The sequence below is a fragment of the Typha angustifolia genome, chromosome 4, assembly GCF_048772165.1.
Source record: "Typha angustifolia cultivar Huaian chromosome 4, ASM4877216v1, whole genome shotgun sequence".
NCBI classification, from domain to species: Eukaryota; Viridiplantae; Streptophyta; class Magnoliopsida; order Poales; family Typhaceae; genus Typha; species Typha angustifolia.
Window position 1 is genome coordinate 3,086,038 of NC_133242.1, and position 24,288 is coordinate 3,110,325.

At 38.2% G+C, this 24,288-nt stretch overlaps 5 protein-coding genes across 5 annotated transcripts; 1 reads left to right on the top strand and 4 right to left on the bottom strand.

Annotated features, from left to right (window-relative positions):
• Positions 1–823: 823 nt before the first annotated feature.
• On the bottom strand, positions 824–2,631 carry LOC140759373 (peroxidase 56-like). The gene is made up of 4 exons (XM_073095918.1): positions 2,356–2,631; positions 2,081–2,269; positions 1,794–1,992; positions 824–1,351 (listed from the first exon to the last, which is right to left on the bottom strand). The coding sequence occupies exons 1-4, from the start codon at positions 2,578–2,580 to the stop codon at positions 948–950; spliced, it is 1,017 nt and encodes a 338-aa protein (XP_072952019.1). The 5' UTR covers positions 2,581–2,631; the 3' UTR covers positions 824–947.
• Positions 2,632–5,318: 2,687 nt separating this feature from the next.
• LOC140759676 (probable pyruvate, phosphate dikinase regulatory protein, chloroplastic) lies at positions 5,319–9,352 on the bottom strand. Its single transcript, XM_073096304.1, has 3 exons — positions 8,797–9,352; positions 5,832–6,465; positions 5,319–5,749 (listed from the first exon to the last, which is right to left on the bottom strand). Exons 1-3 carry the CDS (start codon positions 9,313–9,315, stop codon positions 5,646–5,648), a joined length of 1,257 nt encoding a protein of 418 aa, XP_072952405.1. The 5' UTR covers positions 9,316–9,352; the 3' UTR covers positions 5,319–5,645.
• A 649-nt stretch (positions 9,353–10,001) lies between these two features.
• Positions 10,002–12,344, bottom strand: LOC140759495 (uncharacterized). The gene has a single exon (XM_073096076.1). It carries the CDS (start codon positions 12,311–12,313, stop codon positions 10,178–10,180), a length of 2,136 nt encoding a protein of 711 aa, XP_072952177.1. The 5' UTR covers positions 12,314–12,344; the 3' UTR covers positions 10,002–10,177.
• A 4,505-nt stretch (positions 12,345–16,849) lies between these two features.
• Positions 16,850–18,543, top strand: LOC140759457 (thiamine thiazole synthase 2, chloroplastic). Its single transcript, XM_073096024.1, has 3 exons — positions 16,850–17,220; positions 17,307–17,735; positions 17,823–18,543. Exons 1-3 carry the CDS (start codon positions 16,969–16,971, stop codon positions 17,991–17,993), a joined length of 852 nt encoding a protein of 283 aa, XP_072952125.1. The 5' UTR covers positions 16,850–16,968; the 3' UTR covers positions 17,994–18,543.
• A 1,783-nt stretch (positions 18,544–20,326) lies between these two features.
• On the bottom strand, positions 20,327–21,735 carry LOC140759226 (salicylic acid-binding protein 2-like). Its single transcript, XM_073095727.1, has 3 exons — positions 21,279–21,735; positions 21,031–21,165; positions 20,327–20,922 (listed from the first exon to the last, which is right to left on the bottom strand). Exons 1-3 carry the CDS (start codon positions 21,657–21,659, stop codon positions 20,641–20,643), a joined length of 798 nt encoding a protein of 265 aa, XP_072951828.1. The 5' UTR covers positions 21,660–21,735; the 3' UTR covers positions 20,327–20,640.
• Between the last annotated feature and the right edge of the window lie 2,553 nt (positions 21,736–24,288).

Here is a 24,288-nt window from a genome sequence, read left to right on the forward strand (position 1 = left end):
GTTTACTTAAAGCCACCGAGAACAATATTTTTAAACAAGTTTGGAGTTTGGATGGTACTTCATACGTCAGTATTTCATAGGTTGAGGAAAATTGGGAGGTAAAATAGAAAACAAGGATATTTTAGACAAGATGAATTTTATATTTTTGACTCTTAAAATATATTCTCTTCTACTATATATATATACTCTATGACAAACTATTTACCAAACTCTTACAACTTTTCCCAAGTAAATAGTCATTTAGTTTCTCTAAGTATATCGCTCTTAGAGGAAATGATTCATAAAATCACTCTCTTAATCAGCAATTTCTATTACTTTATAATCGGATACCATTAGTCTTTTGACGTATTCTTTCATTTAGCATGCATTTTTTCTTATAATAGAGTAAGTCTAACATCTTGCCATTTCTTTTATTTGTGTTTCCTTTCAATAACTTTATAAAAAAATTAGTCAAAAAGTTACTCTCTTTCTCATCTTATTTCATAATAAGGCGAGAAAAATAGCTCATTTCTAACAAGAACAACTCTTTCATGTCTCTTATTAATATATATTGCTATAAACCTCTGGAAGTGATTTATTAAATCCTTTTCTGAAACAATAATTTACATAACTAAGAAGCCCTTATATAATAACAATAACAGTCAGTACTAGTTTGATAAATAATTTAAAAAACTATAGCAAACTAAATTTTTTTGAATTGAGAATAGTCGATCGGTTGATACCTCCACTTTTATCCATAACAAAATATTCCGGTTGTGATACCGTTTATGTTAGAGAATGTTTAAAATCATACAAATAAAATTAAAAATCAAAATAAAACGGGTGTCATTAATCCAAGCCACACTTTATTAGAAATAAATCAAATATAACACCTTATTTCATACAGAAAACAATAACTCACTCAGCTTACAGAGATCACTCGGATGACTACTAAATCTTTAAATCAATCAATTAACCAAAGCACAGTTCTTCCTAATCTCCCCCTGATATCCAGTTAAGACCCCAGCCCTCCCCATCCTCACCATCGACACCCCAAAGTCCTTGAAGAAACTAGTCTCAGAATTGATATGGGAATAGACGTAGTCCCTCGTCTCCTTGTTCCTGAGCAGGGCCTCGTCGGAGTGGAACAGCCCTCGCCGCTCGGCGACGAGCTGGTAGTACGTCGTGTCGAACGTCGTCGAGCTCCCAGGCACCATCTCGAGTATGGTGGTGAGATCTCCGGGCTTGCATTGTTGCTTTAGCTTGGCGGCGTAGGCCGGATCCAAGCTTGGGTCCATGTCGCCTTTGCCGGTGAAGTTGTAGAGACGCCTCGCGAAGGAGTTGCAGTGGGAGTTGCCGATTGCATGAGCACCTGAGATAGAATTGGACTCATGGCTTTAGTTAATTCTTCATCCATTTTAGGAGGTAGTATCAGAATAGCCATTGGAATTATTATAAATACATTACGATTATTTCTTTAAAAGATATATGTATAAATGTTCCTGCCAAGTAGCTTAAGGTATTAAATATGTGCTACTTATTTTATTTTATTTATATAGAAAAAAAAGATTGTTATGCTATGACATTAATATGCTCTAGGAAACGTTAAGATAGTCTTCAAACCATTTCAAAATCTAGATTCAGTTTTAATCGTAGTTAATTTAATTAAATCGATTAAATGACAATTTTTGAACCTATTCAATGAATTTAGTAAATAAGACAAGATGCAGAAGTTCTCTGAATTACTCGTTCTGGCTTTCTTCACTTTATTCTCTTAAATTAAAAAATAAATAGAAGAGACCAGGTTACAGTACCTGACAGAACTGCCAAGTCCTTCATATCTAGACCTTTTGAAGCAAACGAAGTCTTCAGCTGAAAGATTCCGAAGAACGGCGACGGCAGGTTGTCCACCGCCTCGGCGGCGTGCGACACTCGCCCGTCTCGCCTTCCCGTCTCGACTTCGTAGAGGTTGCCATCCTTCGTCCATCCCCCGTTCCTCACAACTGCAGTGGCCTGAACAAGAACAAGAAGCATATAAACATTAATCAACTCATTCATAACTACTGCTGCTAACGATGGCTAATCGTCTTAATTAGCTGACCAAGGACACAGCATCTCTCGCCACTAAGGCTACAACATCTGCACATGAGACTACTCCAGGGCATTTCTTCTCCAACGCCGCCTTGGCTGCGTCGATGACGAAGAAACCATCAAGGCTGTGGTTCGGTTTCGCATCCTTCTCCGCCTTATTGCCCTTCGTAGAGTTGATCAGCACCGATCCATCGCACCCCTATCTTGCGAAGAAAAATTATGTATACAAACAGTTCTTCTTATAGATCATATATTATGAACAATATACAGGAAGATATACATTACCCTAACGAAGCAATCATGGAAGTGTAGCCTTAGCAGTGGAGCAGTAACAGTTGGATCTTGGGAGAAGTAACCGAAGACCGTCTCGCGAACGATGGCTTCGGCGGCGGGGCACGACCTCTTGTAGTATCCAACCTCCAAGCCATAGCCATGGACATGAGCTGAGGTGAGGAGGAGGAGGAAGAGAGCAAGTGCAAGTTGAGGCAAGAGGCTCATGGAAAGTCTCATAGTTATCCTATGCGTGTTTCAAATTGATGACTTGACCATAATCTCATGCCTAATGGACTACTTTTATACATGAACCTCAAGCTAAAAGTAGTTGGTTTTGGCCATGTTTTCGTTATTGCTATGTCAAAATAATTAGCATCAATATGATGCCTCCTAATACCTTGTCTTGTAGCTTGATAAGAACTTCATTTATTAGTTGTCTATTCGAGAATAGTAGTTCTTAAGAAAATAGATTTCCTAATTAGACTACTCTTCAAGCACTATATATAACATCTTTACTTTAACAATAATATGAATATATGTCAGAAAAGTAAACTGACTAATCTTGGTTTTCATATCTAATGGATAGGTCTGGTCGGATTGGCAATAATTTTGGTTAAAAATAGTGCAAATCACATTAATATTCACAGAACGAATAGAATATGCTCACATATATAAAGGTTATCTAAGGTAAGATTCATGATCTTATCCAAAGGGACATGCCTCAAATGCATAATATTATTTTAGGGAAAATAGAAATGTGTCACTATATAATAGTGGGCATCATATGGGGGTTTATCTTAATTAATGTTTGAACACTAATGTGGCTGCCACACGAGATCGAGATGGATCACATCTCGAAGTTGAGATTAGAGACATATGCGAGTGGGAATCTTTATTTTTGAATTTGAATTGGATTTAATTTACTCCTTTAGATTGGCATCATGCCTCTTTTCTGTAACATTTCTTAATGCTTAACAAGTATTTAGTCTGGAAGTTTCTAAGCACTTCAATATAATAAGGAAATCCATTGTATAAATAAATAATAAATAGATAAAGTAACTGTGCAAGGACTCGGAATATATATAAACTAAATGGACTATTAAGTATTAATGACCAACAAGTTGCTCGGTTGTTATAATGCCACTTGTATGTGAATATACAAAATTAATTCGTTACATACATCAACGCCAAATATTTTAGAATAATTGATTTGGTCTTTTAGCCTGCATCATTGTCTTGTTGGAGGTATTTTATGAGCATATTGTGCTACTTAGTCACTGGCTTTTTAGATGCTTATGGGTTAATTAATCATCCAATGAGCCTGTAAAACTTAGTATGTTATGTGGGTTAAATAAACATCCCCATAACTTTGTTCTACTAATAATTCAATTTAACTCCATAACGTATATATATGATTCCTAAATCGCTAAATACTGATACAGTTAGGATTCGAACTCAAATACTATCATATAATATGAGCCACTTTAACCAATTAAGTTCTATCCCGTTGGCAATTAAGGCTGGATTAACGCACCGAATTAAGGGAATCATTAGAGTTATCTCATTACTTAATTGTGCCATTCAAAATTATGAATTACAAAGTCAATGCTTTGATCATGTTAGACTGTTGGATTTAAGGTCAAGAGCTTGGAATTATACCCATATAGGAAGGCCACCAACATCAATATTTTACATGGATATGGACACTAAATTTGTGAATACAGCTCATTGAACTCATCCGATCTAGATGCCTTTCACACTTTAATTGATGACTTTTTCAAGCAATTACAAGTGTGGGTCAAAATTGAAACTTAGTATTCTGGGTCTCCAGATTGACTTGAACTACTTGGCTTATTTTGCATATTGACACAAGTAAAGTATTGCATTACTAGTAGACAAGAAGATTGAGGTCAGACATGAGCAGAAGATGAATATTGTAAGTATATATATGCTGACCTTAATACATGCATGTCGGCATGAACTGATACAGCCGACGTTGAGCGCGTAGTCTAACATGAACCACAGAGGAGAATTATAACTGCAAAATTAATAAGGTAAACTAAAAATTAACCCTCATGATTAATCTAAAATTAAAGAAAAATTTATCAAAAACACCGTGCATTTCGTTCTTATCATCGTTCACGCCTTGATATAGTTTTATCCTAAAATCAGCTAACGAAATAGAAAATATTTTGTTATTTTTAAAATTTTAATAATATAATATCTATAATACCTCTCATTGTCTTTTAAGATTTAATTCTGTATTTATTTTTAACATAACCTAACAAATTTATTATAAGAAAACTAAATTGCAAACTATTTTTGAGGTATTTTAATCAAAACACAGAATTTGAATAATAAGTATGAAAGTATCTACATAGTAGGATGTGAATGATAATAAAAAATAATAAAAAAAATTTCTCAAAATTAAATTAACTTTATAAACTTTGATTTATATCACTTTGGTACCTGGTCTAAACTAATATGAAAAGTTGAATGGCTATTAAAGGAACCATCTAATTGCTATAATTCTTCTATTATATTAATTATTTCATTGATTGAGTAACTATGGATCTTCTATCTCTATTTTTAAGATAATATTATTTGAAGGACAGTATAATAGTATATGCTAACTAGGATGTGAGGCTTATAATCTCAAGAGGAAATATAAGATGAAGAATATCATTTTCAAAGATTGAAATATGACTAGTATATATAATGAAATAAAAAAGTCAAATGAATCAGAAAAATTCAAACTCTTACTTTTTTCTGTTAAATTTGGATAATAGTTTAATTTTAGTCATAACCACATGAGAATAATTTATAATTTATCCAAACTAATAACATGGTTCAGAAAGCCATCATGCTGAAAGTTATATATCAAATCCAAGTAATATCCACCCATAAAACATAAAGAAAGAGAAGAAAAGATCGCACCTGTTAAATATAAGGAAGAAAAGGACAATACAACGATAGGGAAGAAAGGATTCTAGCTTATTTATATTACAATATGAGATCCCACAGAGTATAGCCTCTGTAATTCTTTTTTACGTTCTAATGAGCCAATATATCATACACCACAGTAACCTCATTACAGCACTGTTTACAAAAAAGACGAAATAGTTTACTCCCATGTGATATACAAGATGAGAAATTAAGGGTTTATCTATGATAGTAAGTCTGTGATACATAAGAGTAGTGCTTGTTCCAATGTGATCCAAGTTCAGTCAGTTGTGACTCAGTTTCTTTGTGTTGTCCATGAAGAAGAATACATAGCATACAGGACCTACAGATCGATGATTCTAGTATCGTCGAGAAATGCGTGGCATGGAGAATTTCTGCTTTCTGTCGTAGTATATCCGAACCACCACAGCTGCAGTTTCTTCTATAGCTTTTCCAGTGACCTCTGCATAGTACAACAACAATCTTCACAACGATGAAATAGAAAAAACCAAAAGACATTTGATTAAATTATTGATATCACTTACCGATCACTGGCCAAACAGGATTCTGCGCAAAAATTTGATTTGCATGCTCCAACTCATCCTTCACATAATCCATCTCTGCATAGTTGCTCCTCATCTCATCATGGAACCCTAGACTTTTGGCCCTTGCCCTCCTTATAGTCTGCAGAACCAATGGATTTATTGTCAATCCAAACACCTTCTCCTGATTGATTTCAAAAAGGGTCTTCGGCAATTCCACACCCATCACAATGGGCACGTTTGCAACTTTGTATCCCTTCTGAGCAAGATATATGGATAAGGGTGTCTTCCCAGTGCGTGAAACACCAACGAGGACAATGTTGGCATGATGAAGGTTACGAGGCTGAGCCCCATCATCCTGTTTTATGGTGAAATCAATAGCTTCAATGCGTCGGAAGTACTCATCAGTAAGTGGAGCCTTTCTGCCACCTCGGGGGATCCCAGAAGGAGCAACACCAAGATGAGCAGCAATGGCTTCGGTCGTGGGTCGTAGAATGTCGGCGGATGGGACACTCCAGATCTGACAAGCCTGCTTAGCAGACTCAGCCATGGAAGGATCAGCAAGGGTGTAGAGAAGAAGTGCACCTTCTTTTGCAGCTTGCTTAATTATCTCTAATAGCCTATCCGTATCTTCAACCTGAAGATTGGTCACAGAAAATTATCAGATGTAAGCTGATACTGACAAACGACCACTCACACTATTCATAATAAAACAGAAAAACAGATATAAAGAAAAATCATAATACTGTGAAGATTCTGAGTCTTGACCATCCTCTACAGTAAACTATGATTATATATGAATAAGATGGCAAAAATAAAGTTAAGTAGCAAATTATAGAGCCATACTCAAAGATTTTTTCAAAAAAATGCACCACAATACAGATTATATCAACATGGTGACTGACCTACAGGTTGTAGTATATAATAACAATTTTAATGTCTTGCAGATAATTAATGTGAATTTAGAATGTTGTAGCAACAACATGCAAACAGTAATTATCCTCTCTTCTTATCAAAGATTAAAACTGGCTCCAGTATCAGTAAAGCTCATCCTGCAGATAATCAAGAAGATATAACTAACAAAGGGATCTATGAGTGAGGGCTTTTCCTCTGAGGTTCATCTTAATGATGAATTAGGAGGAAGCCATCACTCATATATACATTTAGAAAGAGCTAATCAATATTAACTTGTTCACTTATTTACTCCCAGATGAAATTAGATAACTTTGTTTGGATTGATTTGCATTTTGCTGAATAAGATGCATATTCGAAATATGAAAGCCAAATACTGAAGTTGCAGTACAGCCTACTAGGTGTCTAATCATGTTTATAGGAGTAAATGGCACACCAAAAGAGTTTTTGTTTCTTTCTCCAATATAACTCTGTTAAACTGCAGAAAAGAGATTGGAATGAATGTGTTTATGTTAATATAGCTTGAGCAGTATGCTTGATATAATACCCTAAAGCTGTAAAGCTCCCAAGATGTTATCTGAAGAAGTGGATTATGATGATCCCATGGTACTTGTCAGTATGATGTTTGAACAAGAGAAACAATTCAAACAAATTTGCGACATGAAAATATGTGACACAGATGATCAACAATGCCAAAAGTGAAAAAATATAAGAGAGAAAGGAATAGGAAACAATCACATGTTACAAGTGAAGTTCTATTTGCAGATGATTGACAGCCCACTAAGTCTTGTTTCAGAACCTTGTTGACTGTTATAAACTATATTCCCTTTCAAGTATTATGGATGAATCATGCTGTCAAGGCTTACACAGACAAGAAAGCTAGATTAAGCAGCAACAACTTGACGAAACAATAGTGCCTTACTTTTACAGTCTTCTGAATATGATGAACTAAACTCTTCTTCTCTAAACAAGAAGTCAGGAATTACATTGAACAACTAAGACCATCAGTCAGTGATTGCCAAAACATTATTGTCAAAAGTTTGTTTAGACTAATCTACTTAAGGTTGTCTATGACATATTGAGTTATCCAAATTATTATTTAGACTAATCCAAATTCATCATTTTCCAACAGAAAACTATACTGAATCACTCTGGTCCTCACCATTTTGATATCTTCACTATCCTGATTATAGATAAGGATTTTGGCTGAGATGGCTTATTACTTTTTACTTAGAGTAGGCCCCAACAGCTGTAGTTTAACAAAGAAGCAGTTATAGATTCCTTTTGTAGTTCTCCCAACTTCAGTTTATGCCATTTGTAGTGCTCTTCACTCTACTATTGTAGTCCTATGAAAATACCAATGAAACCGACAAAAGAAGGATCCCTGAGGAAAGCAATGAAATTAATTTATATTATCCAAAACCAATCATTTGAACAATCCAAATCGTCCACAATAAGGATCAGATATCTAAATCTGCTGGATCTCTATTTAGTTTTCTCAACTGTAAGAAAAATCTCAGTAATATGATTTCATATGCGTAGGCACTCTAGCCGATTAGAATAGGCAATTCAATAACAATTTTCAGCTTCCACTGCAGTCTCCAAGTTTGTAAATGCTCTTATGTTCTACAACTTACAGAGAAACCCAACAAGAGAAATCTTTAAGAAGAATAATGAGCTTGTTTCTCCAGTAATAATTATCAAAATGGTCATGTGCACATAATCTTGATGATATCATGATACCCCCTTCAGACCCAAATCAGCAGATTACTTCAAACACTTCATTATTAGCTCACCTAGAAATCATCAAGTCCGTACGAACATATTAAGAGACTAGTTTTTGGGTAAAGATTAGCAGAAAGCAACGAACCAACCAAAGCCCTTCTTGCAGATACCAAATCAAACGACAACCAAAGCCCTTTTTTTTCCTTCGATTCCAAACTGTGTCAATTGTCAATGACGAATTGGATTTTGGCTAAAGATTAGTGTAAAAAATAGACGAACAAACCAAAAAACCATTCTAGGATTCGACAATTCTCGGGAAAGACGGACTTACCCCGGAGAAGAGGTGGGTGTTCACGGGGCAAACCCGGTCGACGAGGCAGTACTCGAACTGCCCCAACGCCGCGTTGACGGAGTGCTCCGCCGTCCACCCCGTGCCGTCCGAGACCATGTAGATTGGCTTCCCCGCCGCCGCCATCACATCGCCGTCATATCCGCCGTCGCCGTCATCCTCCCCGTCGGAAACGGACGTTTGGATATCTTCCAGTAAAGAAGAAGATGAGGGAGGAACTGTGGCCGGCGACGTCGCGGCCTTCTTGCGGAGGGCCGGCCACTCGAGCCGGCGACCGGACCGGAGGGCTCGGGCCCTGGACCACCGGCTCAGCTGTGAGCTCGACCGGCTGGATCGAATTCGGACCGGTGGGTCCGGTTCGGGTCTGTGGGTTGGGTTCGGATCCGGGTTCGAGTTCGGATTCTCATGGGGAAGGCAGGAGAGTAGTCGGAAACGTGGGTGGGGTTTGGTGACGATGGTGGGAAAGAAAGCAGGGATGGATGGGAATTTGGAGCCTAACATCTCTGTTTCATTTCTTTTTCTTTTTCTTTTTAAATACCTTTGGGTCCAGAAATATCGGGAACGAAATCCAAATACATGAGCTCGAGGTAGGGATCAGGACTTTGTTGATATTCTTTTGAGGAGTTTTATAATTTACACCTTTCACTTTACTCTTATTCGTGTTATGGAAATTTTCAAATACTACCCTATATTTTCACTATTCTACTGTTAATCCGACCCTTCCTTGATATTAATTATGTTATATATATATATATATTATTAAAATATTCTTAAAAAATTACGAGCTAGGCTGCACACCTACACTACAGTAGCTAAATCTTTTCTAAACCATACTCCACCATAATAAAAGGATCTATTAGAATTCGGAGCCAGGTCGGGGTTAACGGGTTAACGGGTTTGTACTAACATATCAAGTTGGGGTGTCAGGAAACGGGCCAAAACGGATCGGATTTTCGGGTACTTCCCTCTATCGCGATACCGAGGTACAAAGAAAAGGAACAAAAATTTCAAAGATGGGATCATGGGAGGTTTCAAAGTTAAAAGTGAAACACTTTATGAAGTCGTCTTAAGCATGTTGGAACAAAAGAAATCTAATTCTGAATACCACTGAGGAATACATAAACCAAAAAAAAAAAAAAAATCTTAAATTAAGAACATTTTAAACGAACACCAGAACAGGGGGTCGATGTAGAAGATGGATGATTTTTGGCGTACATGGATGAATAAAGTACAAGATAACATGCAAGGAAACAAAATGAAACAAAGGACTTCACACACATTTGAACGTCAAAATATGGCTGCATGAGTGGGCTTTCAATAAAGTAGAAACAGCACACAAGGATACAAATGAAAACAGAGGACTTCACAGAGCATGCCTCTGAGGCTCGCGTTCCAATATGCCTGCATGAGTGAGCAAAGCCCATAGATGTGTTATGAATTCGCCACCTCTAGTTGTAGTCTCGATATGGGCTTTCGCATTATCTGATGGTGCAACATACAGCATCATTTCCGCCCAGAACTCTGCCAACACCTTCCATCTTAGCTGATGATCTTGTATCTCCATTAGTTGTCTCCCAAGTCTTGCACCCATTACAACAATACGGTTTGGCTCCGAGGTATCCATTGCGATGCTCTGCATCCTTTGACGCCTCTGGGCCATCGTTTCTGTCCGATCAAGAAGTCGACACGCTTCACGCACCACTTCATCAAATATTAACTCTGTGTCATTACTATGACCTGGTAATAAATGTGGGGCGAAAACTACCAAGTAAGCACAGTATCTGGATAAGCTGGTAGCTACGATTTTATCTCTTCTCAGCTCCTGGTCTGATTCTGGTGAATCTTGTGCTGGTGGTATGTTGTCACACAGAGTGGTGGCGATGTGCCAGACCAAGATGGAGTGTGTGTCCGTGTGAAGCCTGCATGCCCATAAGAGTTCTTCGCTTACTCCGTTGTCTTGCAAGGATCTTATCCCATTCGTCAGCCGACCTCCGCTAGATCTGAGGGAACTAATGATGGCTTTCTTCACCTCAGTTGGCAACTCGACGGAATTCTCTTGCTTTTTCCCTCTCATGGTCTTGTCGACCAGACCTAGTACTGTCGCATAGTGCGTCACATTCCGTGGTCCGTAATCGAAACTATCAAGAAAGGAGTACTGGCCAAGCTTACCCACCCAATATCTAGAAAGCGCAATCTTTTTGAGGAAGCTAGAAAGCCTAATCAGGCCCAAGGGCTTCATTAATATCTCAGAGCCTACGCTAGAGCGACGCTCCAGAAGAATAACGTACTGGCAAATCAACATCACCTTGTACCAATCCGAAGCTAGGCAGAAGAAGAGCTGGACATACTCCAGCAATAAAACGACCAGTACAAGAACACATATGACAAGGGCATCCAAGTTCATCAACCCGAGCCGAATGACAAAGTAACTCAGAGATAACGAGATCGTAAAACCGAAGTGTGTCATGAGAATCAAGATGGCTTCAAACCCAACACCAAATTCACCTAAAACTTTATATACATTTTGGAGGATAAGAGGATATCTGGTGTAGAAGCGATCATAAAGGAAAGATAGCTCTACCTCGATCACCCTGAATGCTCTCTCGTCATCGTCCTCCGAGAGCAGCCCCTCGAAGACGAAGGCACGCGTCTTTGGATGGCGCGACTCAGCCAAGGGATACCCACATAATCTCCGGCTGAGTAGATTAGACAAGGCCATCGAGAGGCATATGTCCTTCAATAGCCCGTTTGGATCTCCGGCAGCAGGGTCAAACAGTCTATCGTTGGCCCGCCAGATCTTATCCACAGTTATGACACGCTCGTCGTCTTTATCAAGGCGTGTCCGGTATTGCGGACATTCAACTGGGAGAATTTCCGTTAAACTCGTCATTGCTGGAGCGTAGATCACGTAACGGTAGCCTCTCATGTCTCTAGGATTGACCTCACCCTCGGTACTCAACTCATGCTCGTAGCTCATGTAGTCCGCGAGCCATTTGGTGTCGCGCTGTAGGAAACTAGAGTTTCCTTTTACCAAGTATATTACTCGCGAATAGCACCTCACTAAGCAGACGGTATTTAAAATCGACAGCAAATCATCGTACAGTTTATCGGAACCGCTGTTGGCCCGCATATATGTCCCGATCAAGTACCAAATCCAAGCGGATTTGAGGATTCGCTGGACCGCGTGCGACTTCCAATTCTCGTTGTCGTCGAGGCTGTAGGCCGAGAAGGAATCTGCAATGTCAAAAACAAGGAACAAGCAGATTCCCCACAATGGAGAATATAAATCGTTTTTGAAGGTAGAGGATCGCATCTGTCCTATGATGTAGGTTGTCAATGGTAAGGACAGTTTGTAAGACCCCCAGGCCATGTATCTGATGATACTGTTGCTCGATCTCCGACGGAGTTCGCCGAGGATGAGCACAAGAAGAAAGAGGCCGACGCTGAGGCTCACAAGGACTTTTACACGTATTAATCTGAATTCTGGGGAGTCGAACATACCGAGAAGCGCACGAACGCCATTGTCGCCATTTTTGTGAATCTCCATGTTAATTTGCTAGCTTGCGATTCTGAACTCACCCACCCTAGAAGGTTATATATATATATATAAACTGCAACTTTTTTTTTTTAATTCTTCTTTAAAATATTGTACTTATCATTGAAACTATTAAACCATGAACCATTTCAAACAATTTATTCGAGAATAAAATAGTCCCTTTATGATATCAGATTAGTTTTAACTACAGTTAATTAAATTTCACTAACAGAATAATATTTTTAAAAGACCTTAATGATTCAATGGCAATAACAGTCTTTTAAAGAATGCAGTGATTATGACATTTGTATAGTTTTCAATGGCAATTAATAACTATGTGAAAGTTCCCATTTTTTTCTATATTATACGGGCACTTTTTATATTAAGGCAAATCAAAAGTCTAACCAAAATGATTTGATAGATAATTCTATTTTATAAGCAATGTTACTTACCTATACGACATGTGATATATATACATATAAGGTGGTTGGATTGTTTTCGTAGAGCTGCAGGCAACTAGTGAAGCTAAAACTAAAAAAGAATATGCATATGTATATGTATTCAATCAATTTGAAACTAGGAATTGTATTTAAGCTTGACTTCAGACTTGACTTAAGAGGCAATTCTACCATCCTAAGCAGAAAAGTAGAATCCAGCCTAGCTTGAAACTAAAAAATGTGCAACCCAAGTTGACCGAATTTGCTCCTTCCATAGTTTATTGTGAGATACTTTTTCCGTGAACGTTTGAGTTTGACAAGTTCTTTGGATGATGTTGGCGACTATATGAAATGACGTGGATTTTTTTTTACGAAGGGTTGATACACTATCTAATCATCGTAATAATAATTAAAGAGTTGATAGTCTCCTGGCTTAGACATTTAATAATTAAAAAAATGAAGTCAATGGTATTATCTCTTAAAACTATAGGAGTTCTATTAACCTTTTTAACGAAATCTACATTTGGATTAGTGGCCGACCTACTTAGGGTTAGCCGCAGGATACTTTATCACTCTCTTAGAGCTTAACCCTTGCTGTCGGCTAGATTTTCTTCCCCTCTCTTAGCCCTAATGACTCTTTCTTCTTCGTAGGTATTTCTTCTTTTTCTTTCCTATTACTTATTCTTCTTAACCCTTGTTCTAGAGGAAAGACTCATTAGGTTTATTGTGGTTTGTCTCAACCTCTTATCATTCTAGTTTGGCTAATATTTTGCCTTGAGGGATTCGATCATGCAGCACCTCTCTTCTTACCATCTCTTAAATTGATTTACCATCATTATGCCCCGCCATCTCCTTTCCTGCCGCCTAGGGGTAGCGAGTCGGTTTAGCTAGATTCGAGTCGGTTTGATTTGAATAATATTATAATAATACATATGCAAACAAAATCAATTTATTAAATAGGTCAAAATTACTAAATACAAATATAACATATTTATTAAATGCGTTATATGAGTTATGAAGTTCGTAAGTTATTCAAATTTACTCATGTTATAAAATAAAATTTTCATATTACAAATCAGTTAGTCGAGTCATAAATTAGTTAATATGTCACAAGTGGATTGACGGGTTATAAATGGGTTAAGGTAATAAACATTGTGACCTCTTTAATAATCGAGTTAGACATGTGACATATTTACAACTTGAATCTAATTATACAAAACTTGAACTCATATAAAATTTGGGTTACTTTGTTAGGTTATTAGGTCAAGTTTTGACACCCCACCACTCTACTACCTTGCTCCACATCTATAAATTAAGACATCTGAGATAGAAAAGAGGAAAAAAAAACACTCCTTTTTATTATTTTCTATTTATTTGATATTTTAGGACTCTATCAATAAATTTAAGAAAGAAAGGATAAGCATAAGTCACAACATATCTAATAAGATTATGATCAAATTAATAAATTAAGATATCATAATCTCAAAAAATCTTGTGTCCTTGTTCTGTTTAATTTGCACATAATTGCTTATTCTTCCATGACTTATTTTTTAAGGCACCTAAATAAAAATCATCTTGTTTTGATTTATTTTAATAATTTAATATTAGATGAATGTTATGATGGTAAGCATATTATTGTTGTCTTCTTTTTTTTCTCTTTAAACTAAACAGTAGTAAACTCTCTTTTTCTTTCAATTCTTTTCATTTCCATTACATCCAAATCAGACGAGAGAAAGTTAATTTCTTCTCTTCTTCTCTCTTCTTCTCTTCATTCAAACGGACCGTTAGTGTCATATTCTCGAAGAAGAGACGCACAGCGGTTTTAGTTTATGGAAAAGAAGGATTACAATAGAAAAAGAGAGGCCAAACCCTTCCAAATGGATCGGACCTTAACCTTACCTTCAAATTTTCAATCATACCTAAATCCACCTAAAATTCTTTCCAATTAAAACTACATTAATTAGCAACTCAGCTCCTCTATCTCGTATCGTCGTACTCGTTATCGTTATGACTTTCTGGTATTTGACCCGTTATAATTGGAAGCCAAAATCTCGTGCTTCTTCCCCTTTTCCTAATCCAACGGACACCTGCTTACCAATCCCTGCCACGTTTCAATTCTTCCTTTATTCGTATGGTAACTAATTAAACCCAGAATCACAATAAAAAAGAGAATCGCATACGGTGATATTCTTATACACCGAGATGAGGTTGGGAGTGGAGATACTCACAGGGAAGTTCTTCCATGTCGATGTGGAGGAGAAGGCGACGGTTGGGATGCTGAAGAAGGAGATCGCTAGCAAGGAGACGCTCCAGGAGCAGAGGCTGGTTCTGATGCTCAGCAATGGCCGTCTGATGAGGGATGAACAGTGTACCCTCGCGGAGTACGGTGTGCTTGAGGGCTCCATCCTCTACCTCTTCTTCACCTCAGTTGGTAACCCTAATTGGCTCACCTTCTTTGAGGACTTTGTGACCTTCTTTGTTAAGGATTGTTGATGGGATGTAACGCCTTGATGGAAAAAGGGAAATACTTCTTCTATTTCATTCCTTGCCATCTGAGTACTATACATGCATACATATATACATACATGCATACATATATACATACATGCATACATACATACATACATACATACATACATACATACATACATACATACATACGTTTAAGTTGTTAATGTGTGTGTCCAACCAATTGCTTTACATCAACTAATTTAAAAGTATTTTTTTACGAAAATCTATTTTATTTTATGCTTCACATAGATTAGAACTCTCTCAACTCTTAACTGATCATACAAATGAATATTCAGAAAGATAATTTGAATTTCAGCCTAACGATAATATGGTAACACCATTAAAATTTCTCATAGACTAAATTTAGATAGTATTTGGCTACAAATAATTAATAAATCCATGGATATTATATTCTAATTAAACGTCACGGCGCCACCTTAACATTTACTATGACAGGGCTAAGGCTTAAGAATGTAACATATTTTTGTGTATGCAGGTAACTGGATATCTCTTTATAGGATAAAAGTTATTTTTCTTGATAAGAATGCAAAGCATCGCAAACTAGAAGGATAAAAATAAAAAATCATTTGGAGCAGTCCCATGAAGAGCAAATACTTGTCCATAATCAAAGACGTCTATGATGCTCTCGTCGCCTTTGTTGTTGTAGTAGTAGAGATTGCGCTCTTACGAGTTCCTGCAGGTCTTTCTCTACATTGCATCGGACTGGATCAGGGTGATCTTAGTCAGCAGGTACGTTGCAAGATCTTAAGGATTTTGAAGCCTTGGCAGAACAAGCTTGGCAAATACGCATTCCTCCAATTACAAACCCAAGAATGCCATGATTGGCAAGACAGGACTATTATAAAGGCAGAAGCGGCAAACTAAAAGCCGATCGAGTTAATCTTCCCGAGTGAAGAAGACGATCATTGGGGTCGCTTAGAGCTAACCATGGTAACCCAAACGAATAGCTTTCCTGGGCATGCAACAAGCTCGCGAAGATCACGTACTCGATAATGGTCTGCCACAGTGCCACGTCGCTCTGTGAAAGCTTATCCAAGCTAGAAGAGAGGAGATCTTGACACTTGCAAGCTTATCCCATTAAATTTTTATTATAAATTATCAAGTATAAATCAAGTGAGTAGTTATTTGATATTTAGAGAGAGAGAGAGAGAGAAAAAAAAAAAGAAATTCTAATTCGTCAAAATATTGTTATCTTTTAGAAAGTATTTTTGTTTTTTATTCATAGCATTAGGCTGTTAAATATTTTTGATAGTTATCTAAAATATCCTCCAATTTTTACAGATATCAATCAATAAGATTCAAAAAGAAAATAAAAAATAGCAATAAAAGAAACAGTCCTTCGCCACCTCTCATTCCCTATCCATCGTACACGTGTCCCATCCTCCAAGAATTTTTTCCACTTCCTTCTTATACCTCGTCGTCATCCCATTCCCTCACTCAGCCCCTAGATATCCAACTCCGAGAGATGGCAGCCATGATCACTACCTCTCTCATCTCCAACCCCAACCATTTCGACAAACACCTCTTCTCCTCCTCCTTCCATGCCAGAACCCCTCCAATCTCTCGATTCAGTCATCGGTTTCCCCTCCCAAATACGATCTCAATGCGATCCGGTTCGAGCCCATCAAAGAATCCATTGTCGCCCGCGAGATGACCCGACGCTACATGACCGACATGATCACCTACGCCGACACCGACGTCGTCGTCGTCGGCGCCGGTTCGGCCGGGCTCTCGTGCGCCTACGAGCTCTCGAAGGACCCTTCCATTAACATCGCTATTGTAGAGCAATCCGTGTCCCCTGGGGGTGGCGCGTGGCTGGGCGGCCAGCTATTCTCCTCCATGGTAGTCCGCAAGCCAGCTCACCTCTTCCTCGACGAGATCGGCGTTCCCTACGATGACCAGGTGAGTTTTGCCGGAACTTGTAGTGTTCTTTATAATTTTTTTGTGATTTTGCTACTTATTATTGTATCTGCGATCTGTCTGACCAGGACAACTACGTCGTCATAAAGCACGCGGCTTTGTTCACCTCCACTATCATGAGCCGCCTCCTTGCCCGCCCCAACGTTAAGCTATTCAATGCCGTCGCCGCCGAGGACCTCATCGTGAAGAACAACCGTGTGGCCGGAGTTGTCACCAATTGGGCTCTCGTGTCCATGAACCACGACACCCAGTCTTGCATGGATCCCAATGTTATGGAGGCCAAGGTGGTCGTCAGCTCTTGTGGCCACGATGGTCCCTTCGGTGCTACGGGAGTTAAAAGGCTCAAGGATATCGGAATGATCGATTCGGTCCCCGGGATGAAGGCTCTCGATATGAACACGGCTGAGGACGCCATTGTTCGCCTCACCAGGGAGATCGTTCCCGGTATGATTGTCACCGGAATGGAGGTTGCTGAGATAGATGGAGCTCCGAGGATGGTGAAGTTTGGATCTTTTGGGGAGATTCGATTTGGGTTTCGATAAGTCTTGCTTGTTTTAATCGATTGAAGCTTGCTTTGATTGCAGGGGCCGACGTTTGGGGCGATGATGATTTCCGGGCAGAAGGCGGCGCATTTGGCTCTTAGGGCACTTGGGAGGCCGAATGCATTGGATGGGACGATCGGGGCTGCGGAGGAGATGCCGCAGCCGGAGATGGTGTTGGCTTCTTCGGATGGTGGGGATGTGGTGGAGGCATGAGGAGTTGAGAGGAGACCAAGTGGTGGTTCTTATTTTGGTTCTTAGAGAAAGATGATAGAAGCGGAAATAAGGTACTTTGTTTGGTGACATTCTCTGCATGTCACGAAACAAAGGAAATGAAACGAATCATAGTGGACTCTATTTGGTCGAGTAAAATGTTTCATTGTTTTATATTATTATGATCTTTGTTTTGCAGTATCTACTGAATTATTTAGGCAAGCACCTGAGCCTGAGGTTATATTTTAGAGTATTGAGTCTGTGTTTCTGGTGCACGTTCTGGTTTTTGTTTCTGATTGGATGCTGGTTAAGAAAAAGAAAATTGAGGATATTCTTGCCGAGTTCCGTGTACTACATTTAGAATCGATCACCAGGCCGGATCATGTTTGGGCCAGATTTTCGAGCCGGACCGGACTGGACTGGGCCCCTGTGCCTCATTGAAGCAGCGGACCAAAGGAGCTATGCCAGTGTCTCATGGACATTGCCAGTAAATATTCTTGAATTAAGAAGTATATATGTATATATTTCATGGTGATAAATTGATTAATTCTTGGGGTCGTATGATGCTGGTTTTGCCTAGAAGCCGAGAATTTTGAGTGAAGTTGTCACTTTTATACTTCTCTTGATATGTTCAGCTCATATATATATAGTTTATTTGAACTCGATCCACAACTAAAGAAAGCACCAATAATGACAAATAAGAGCTGTAACTTGTCCTTATCGTTTTACTTGTTAGAGGCGGTGGAAGCAATATATAATCGATTAGAAGCTCTAATACCACTTTATTAGAGGAACGTGGTAGGAAGGTCTCACGAAGAAAAATTCCGGTCAGCTAATTTACCCAACTTGAAGCCCCCTGTTTGGAACCCGCAGCGGCCGTAGCAGAGGCCGGAGTTGGCTTCTTTTCTTCCCCATCTAGAAGAGGTTCTTTTCACTCTCTTTCTAAGTCTGGGTCGGGTTCAATGTAGGCCAGATTTGGTCCGGGCTTTTTGGGCTGATAGGGCATAAGTCTTTATTTGTAGCCCGGCCCATCAATCAGTAGGGTCAAGTCAGTTTAGGCTAGAATGTCATAGCTCATTACAACCCACTAGCATAATGGATTGAGCATAACGAACCAAGTTATAACGAACCCAAACATAACATACCTCCAACAAAAATATTTTTACTTAGCTTTCATAGGAATATAATTACATACCTCCATGCTATTTGGCCCTCAGTTCTTGGAATCGCGACTCTATCAGCTCTCCCAACCTAAGGGACATATCTAAAATACTACTACTACTACTAATCAATTAACTACTTACTTCAATGTTTTACTAATATACATATTTGGCAACTTATATGAATCTATATACATGACAACTTCCATGTTAGGCTTTATTGTTAACAAATAAGTACAAAATAATCTAGTGATTTTATACATGTACATTAGTATTTATATAAAATTTGAAACTATTCGATCTAAAGATCTTCAAGAAGATATAGCCGAATCTGAAAATTATATCCGATCTGAATCCGAATTCGTATCCTTATTGGATATAAATTTTTTATCTGAATCCAATCCGAGTTAGGTCGGATAGCGGATCAGGTCGGAGTTAATTCGACGCGTTTTCCCCCAACATATGTATGACTAAGTTTTTTTTAAAAAAAATATTAAAATTAGTTATTTTAATATTTTGAGAAAATTTTATTTGACTCGTATCTTTCTCTCTAAAATTTAGAATCTGCATCCCTTTATTCTAGTATGTTCAGATCTAGTCAAATTGAGCTCACGTAAAAAAAATTCTCTCAATGAAAAATTTGTCCTCTTGTCAAATTAAGATGTTGGGCCCCTTTTAGTCTATACAAGGAATCCTATAACTCTTTGGTCAAACTTAATCATTGAATCATTGTTTACAGAATAATATTGAGATTTCTCTTCAAAATTTTTTGCAAGTGTTTCACAAGTTAAGTTCATAGCTTTGACTAGTCTTACTAAAAACAAACAGATTAGGGTTCCTCTTTCTTTTGCTAGGCTATAGCCTTTGGAGATTAGAGTCGGGAGGTGAAGCGAGGAAGGAGAACGAAGTTGGAATGGCTCGAGCCGGCGGGATCACGAACCCTGTCAACGTCGGGATCGCCGTCTAAGTAGACTGGGAGAGCCGCGAGTTCATCTCCCTCAATGTCCGCCGCCCCTTTGAGTTCCTCCTCCAATTCGAGGCTACAATAAAGAGTAAACTGGCAACGCTAAATGAAAAACTCGACATTTTAGAGCGCCGGTTGGAGGTGCTTGAAGTCCAAGTGAGCAGCGTAACAACTAATCCCTCTCTTTTCACGTAAGAAATACTAATTTTGTATGATGTTGTAATCGCGTGTTAAAATGTTTGCCAGCATGAAAAAAAAGAGAAACAGACCGATTAGGTAAGAATTCTCTTTTTGTGCTAATCTGTTGGGTGAAATGTGACACTTAGATCTATATATAGAGAGAAATTACAGTGGGTCTTTCGGGACATGCCTCTTCCAAGTGGTATTCAGAACTTTAATTCAAATTTCTCTTCTTCTCATCATTGAGATAAAACTAGCATCACTGTCACAACTCAGTACCTCTTCTGAGGAGGCCCCAAGACTTATTCTATATTTATCACTATGAAATACATATAAGCTTCTTAATTCAAGAATATTTACTAGCAATCTCTATGAGACACTGGCATAGCTCCTTCGGTTTGGATATCATTGCCATATGATCTGCTGCTTCAATTGACTTTACCTCTTTCACAGGGTAGTTCTCGATCATCCACCGTTGATGCTGCCCCGGTATGGCAAAATCTTGCTCGCAGACTATGAACACCTTATCCACCGAGCCATATCGATCGGCAGTAAATGGCGGCCGGCTACGCAGGTCGTCAAGAAACAATGACGTAATCCTGATCAAGGTTTTTGCCAATGTGATATCCTGCAATTAATAGACATATAGATGCATATAAGTTGCCATATATATATATATATATATATATATTAGTACAAAATAGTTAATTGAGTAGTAGTAGTAGTAGATATGTACCTCAGGTGGGGAGAGCTGATAGAGTCGCAATTCCAAGAACTGAGGGCCAAATAGCATGGAAGCTGGACGTTTATCCTCCGCCGTGTAGGTTTTGAATTGAGTATCCATCCATACTGATCTCGGAACCTCAAAAAGCTTGATGCATGAATAAGCCGTTAGTTCATAGATACGAAGATATATATGTGTTTGCAATATGACATAGATAGCTAGCGAAATGGACATGATGCATACTGGAGATCACATATTACCTTATCAACGACAAACGACGGCGGAGCCGTACAATCCGGCAGGAACGCCGTCAAGAAGACGGCGGCGGCAACCTTCTCCGGGAACATCTCGGCGGCCAGAGCGATGCACACCCCCCCGTAGCTATGCCCTACCAGCATGACCCTCTCTCCGGCCGGGAGAGAGCGTAGAATTTCGAGCAGCGGCTCGTTGTAGTCGGCGAAAGTCGGCACTTCTTCGAGCCGCCTCTCGTCGATGCCGGCGGCGGCGAGGTCGGGCACCGTGACCCGGTAGCCGGCCGACGTCAGCAGGGTGGATAACTTGTACCAACACCAGGCTCCATGAGATGCTCCATGAACAAGAATTATGTGGTTGCAGGTCTTGTTTGATCCATCATGCTCCATCTTATTTGTTTCCAATTACATACAAACTCTTTTTTTAGATGGGAGTAATGTATTTATAAGCAGCTCAATGCTAAGATAAGATTATGGCTAAGATTTGATACGGAGTTTGTAACTTAATTGGCTAGCTAGATTTTAGTACCGTTGGATAGATCATGTCGCCGGTTTGGTATGATTTTAGTTTTTGTCGGTGTATTTTAAATTTAAGCACTTTTTAATCTCCTTGTAATTCATAATAGTCCAGAAATTGCGATACAAATGACCAACTTAATTGTGTTGTCATCAAATCATGCTATATTTCTATAGGGGTCATTAAACCTTTTTTTTTATATTGGAGATTAATAAGTAAAGAATACATGAGAGTAAATTAAAATTAATTTAAACCATAATAAATAAACTATCACTTCAACAGCATACAGAAGATTATGCTATTTAATATATCGTATTTCTTTTTACTTCTTATTTTGACATTATCAATGAGATGGAGATCAACGGAGACAAAGGAAGGACAATTATTGGGTAACAAGGACATAAGCTGTCAAATGGGCATATGTAATGTTGGAGTGAACCGTCTGGCAACTTTCTTCTCTTAGTATTATGATCTATTTAATTTACACCCTATCAAAGTTTTCCATCTGCTCTATCTCTGAGGTTTTCCACGTTGTTAGCGATTTCCCTGTTCTCTTATCCTCTCCTGCCTTTTCCTCCTCTCCAGTAGCGCTATCGTCTTCTCTACCATTCTCATCCCTTGCTACCGCAATGCTCACCAGCAGAATAAAGACTCAGCTCTTGAGCTCTATTCCTAAGCCATCAAATCGGCTATCTGATATCTCACATCCTCGCTTGTTCTCCTTAGTCTTCGAAGCCACCTTACATTGTTTTGCTGCCTCTTTAATTCTTTTTTTTTTTTTTTTTTTGGCTTTTCCTTTGGTTTCGTTTTTTTGTTTTGTTTTGTTTTATTTTTATTTTTTTTTAGTGTGGTGGCATATCTTTGCGTCTAGAGATTTTTTTGGATTATTATCTTCTCACTTGTTTACTTTTGTATATTTTAGGTTCATTATAGTCAGCCTCTTAAGAGGATTGGTCATAATTCTTTTGTCTAGTTCATAATTATCTATCAAAACCCAAGTAAAATTTTGACCAAATTTTTTTTGTTTTAATATTGTTAGATTTTTAGTGTTAACAAATATGTACCAAATAATCTAAGTGATTTTATACATGGACATTAGCATTTAAATAAATTTTGAAACTATTCGGTCGGAAGATTTTCAAGATCTAGATGAGATAAGTTTCGCTTTGCGTTCAAATGCACTCAGATCATGTTTAAACGCGAACTTAAACATTTGCATATACGGAAAATGGGTTACAATCGTTCGAACGCGAGATTAGTCGTTCATATATACAGAGAACATGTTACGACCGTTCAAACGTAGGATAAAGTGTTTTTATATACAGAGGTGATGTATTGACCGTTTGAACGCACCTTGCATATGTTCACAGTACGTTCACACATACAGAGGTGGTGCATTAGCCGTTCGAATGCAACTTGCGTGCATTCATTACGCCTTATATCAACAGATCATGGTTTCGAGGATCATCCATTACGAAAGAATAAAAGCAGCTGCTCCGCTCCTCGGATTGGTTCTCGCGTGACGGGTTGGTCAAGCCACAAAGGAAGGCTGCGATAGCTACAATTGACTTACAGAAAGAAAGCTAGGCCAGGCAGATGCACCAACTGAAAGATATGCCATAGCTTCAAAACGTAATATCGCTGATGAAAAGGAATGATGCAACTGCCAATTAAGGACGCTCGCTAGCTTCGTTCACATATACAGAAAGATGTATTTGTGCATTCGAACGTGCTTGAAAAAATAAGTCAGCGCATTTGAATTCCTCTTTATAACATAATAAGTTTGGACTTCCATAAGGTCTATTTTGACTTAGATTTAATTTTATCTTGTTAACTTATATAAGGGTTGGGATGCCTAACCCTAAGTAAGAGTTGGTAATTACTTTTAAAAAGAATATTTTTGGAGTTACAATATTTTTCCACCAACAAGGTTCATCTCTTCTTCAACGCATCAAGTTTTTGTCTTAAGGGTCATCTAAACGAATGATCAATCTTAATGGCTACTAAGTTTGGAGATCAATCACGAGAAGCAGTGAATCGTAGGTTTAAGCGAGCAAAACTGAGTGAAACAAAATTGTCGGGATTGACGAGTTGTTTTATAGGTCAGTCTTGTAACTGTTACAACTTTAGTAATTGATTTTGGTTCGAGTTTGGATTCGTGATTTTTTTTTTGTTTGAGTTTTTTCATGTAAAAATCTTAGTGTTCATCTTTGTTTTACTCTTTGATATTTATTCCGTATATTTACTTAAGCAAAAGGTTGAAATTATTAGCTAGAGTTTAGATACATATGTATAGGGGTAAAAACGGATCGGATAGTATTCAACCCACATCCGGATCTATATTTTTAGTCCGCGTATTCGGATACAGATATTAGACGGATAACAAAATTTAAAACCATATCCTAATTAAATGGATACGGATAATTTTTATCTTAAACGAAGGTTAATCAAATTTTAAATAAATTATAGTTTTTTATTTAGACCTAATTAACACAAAAATAT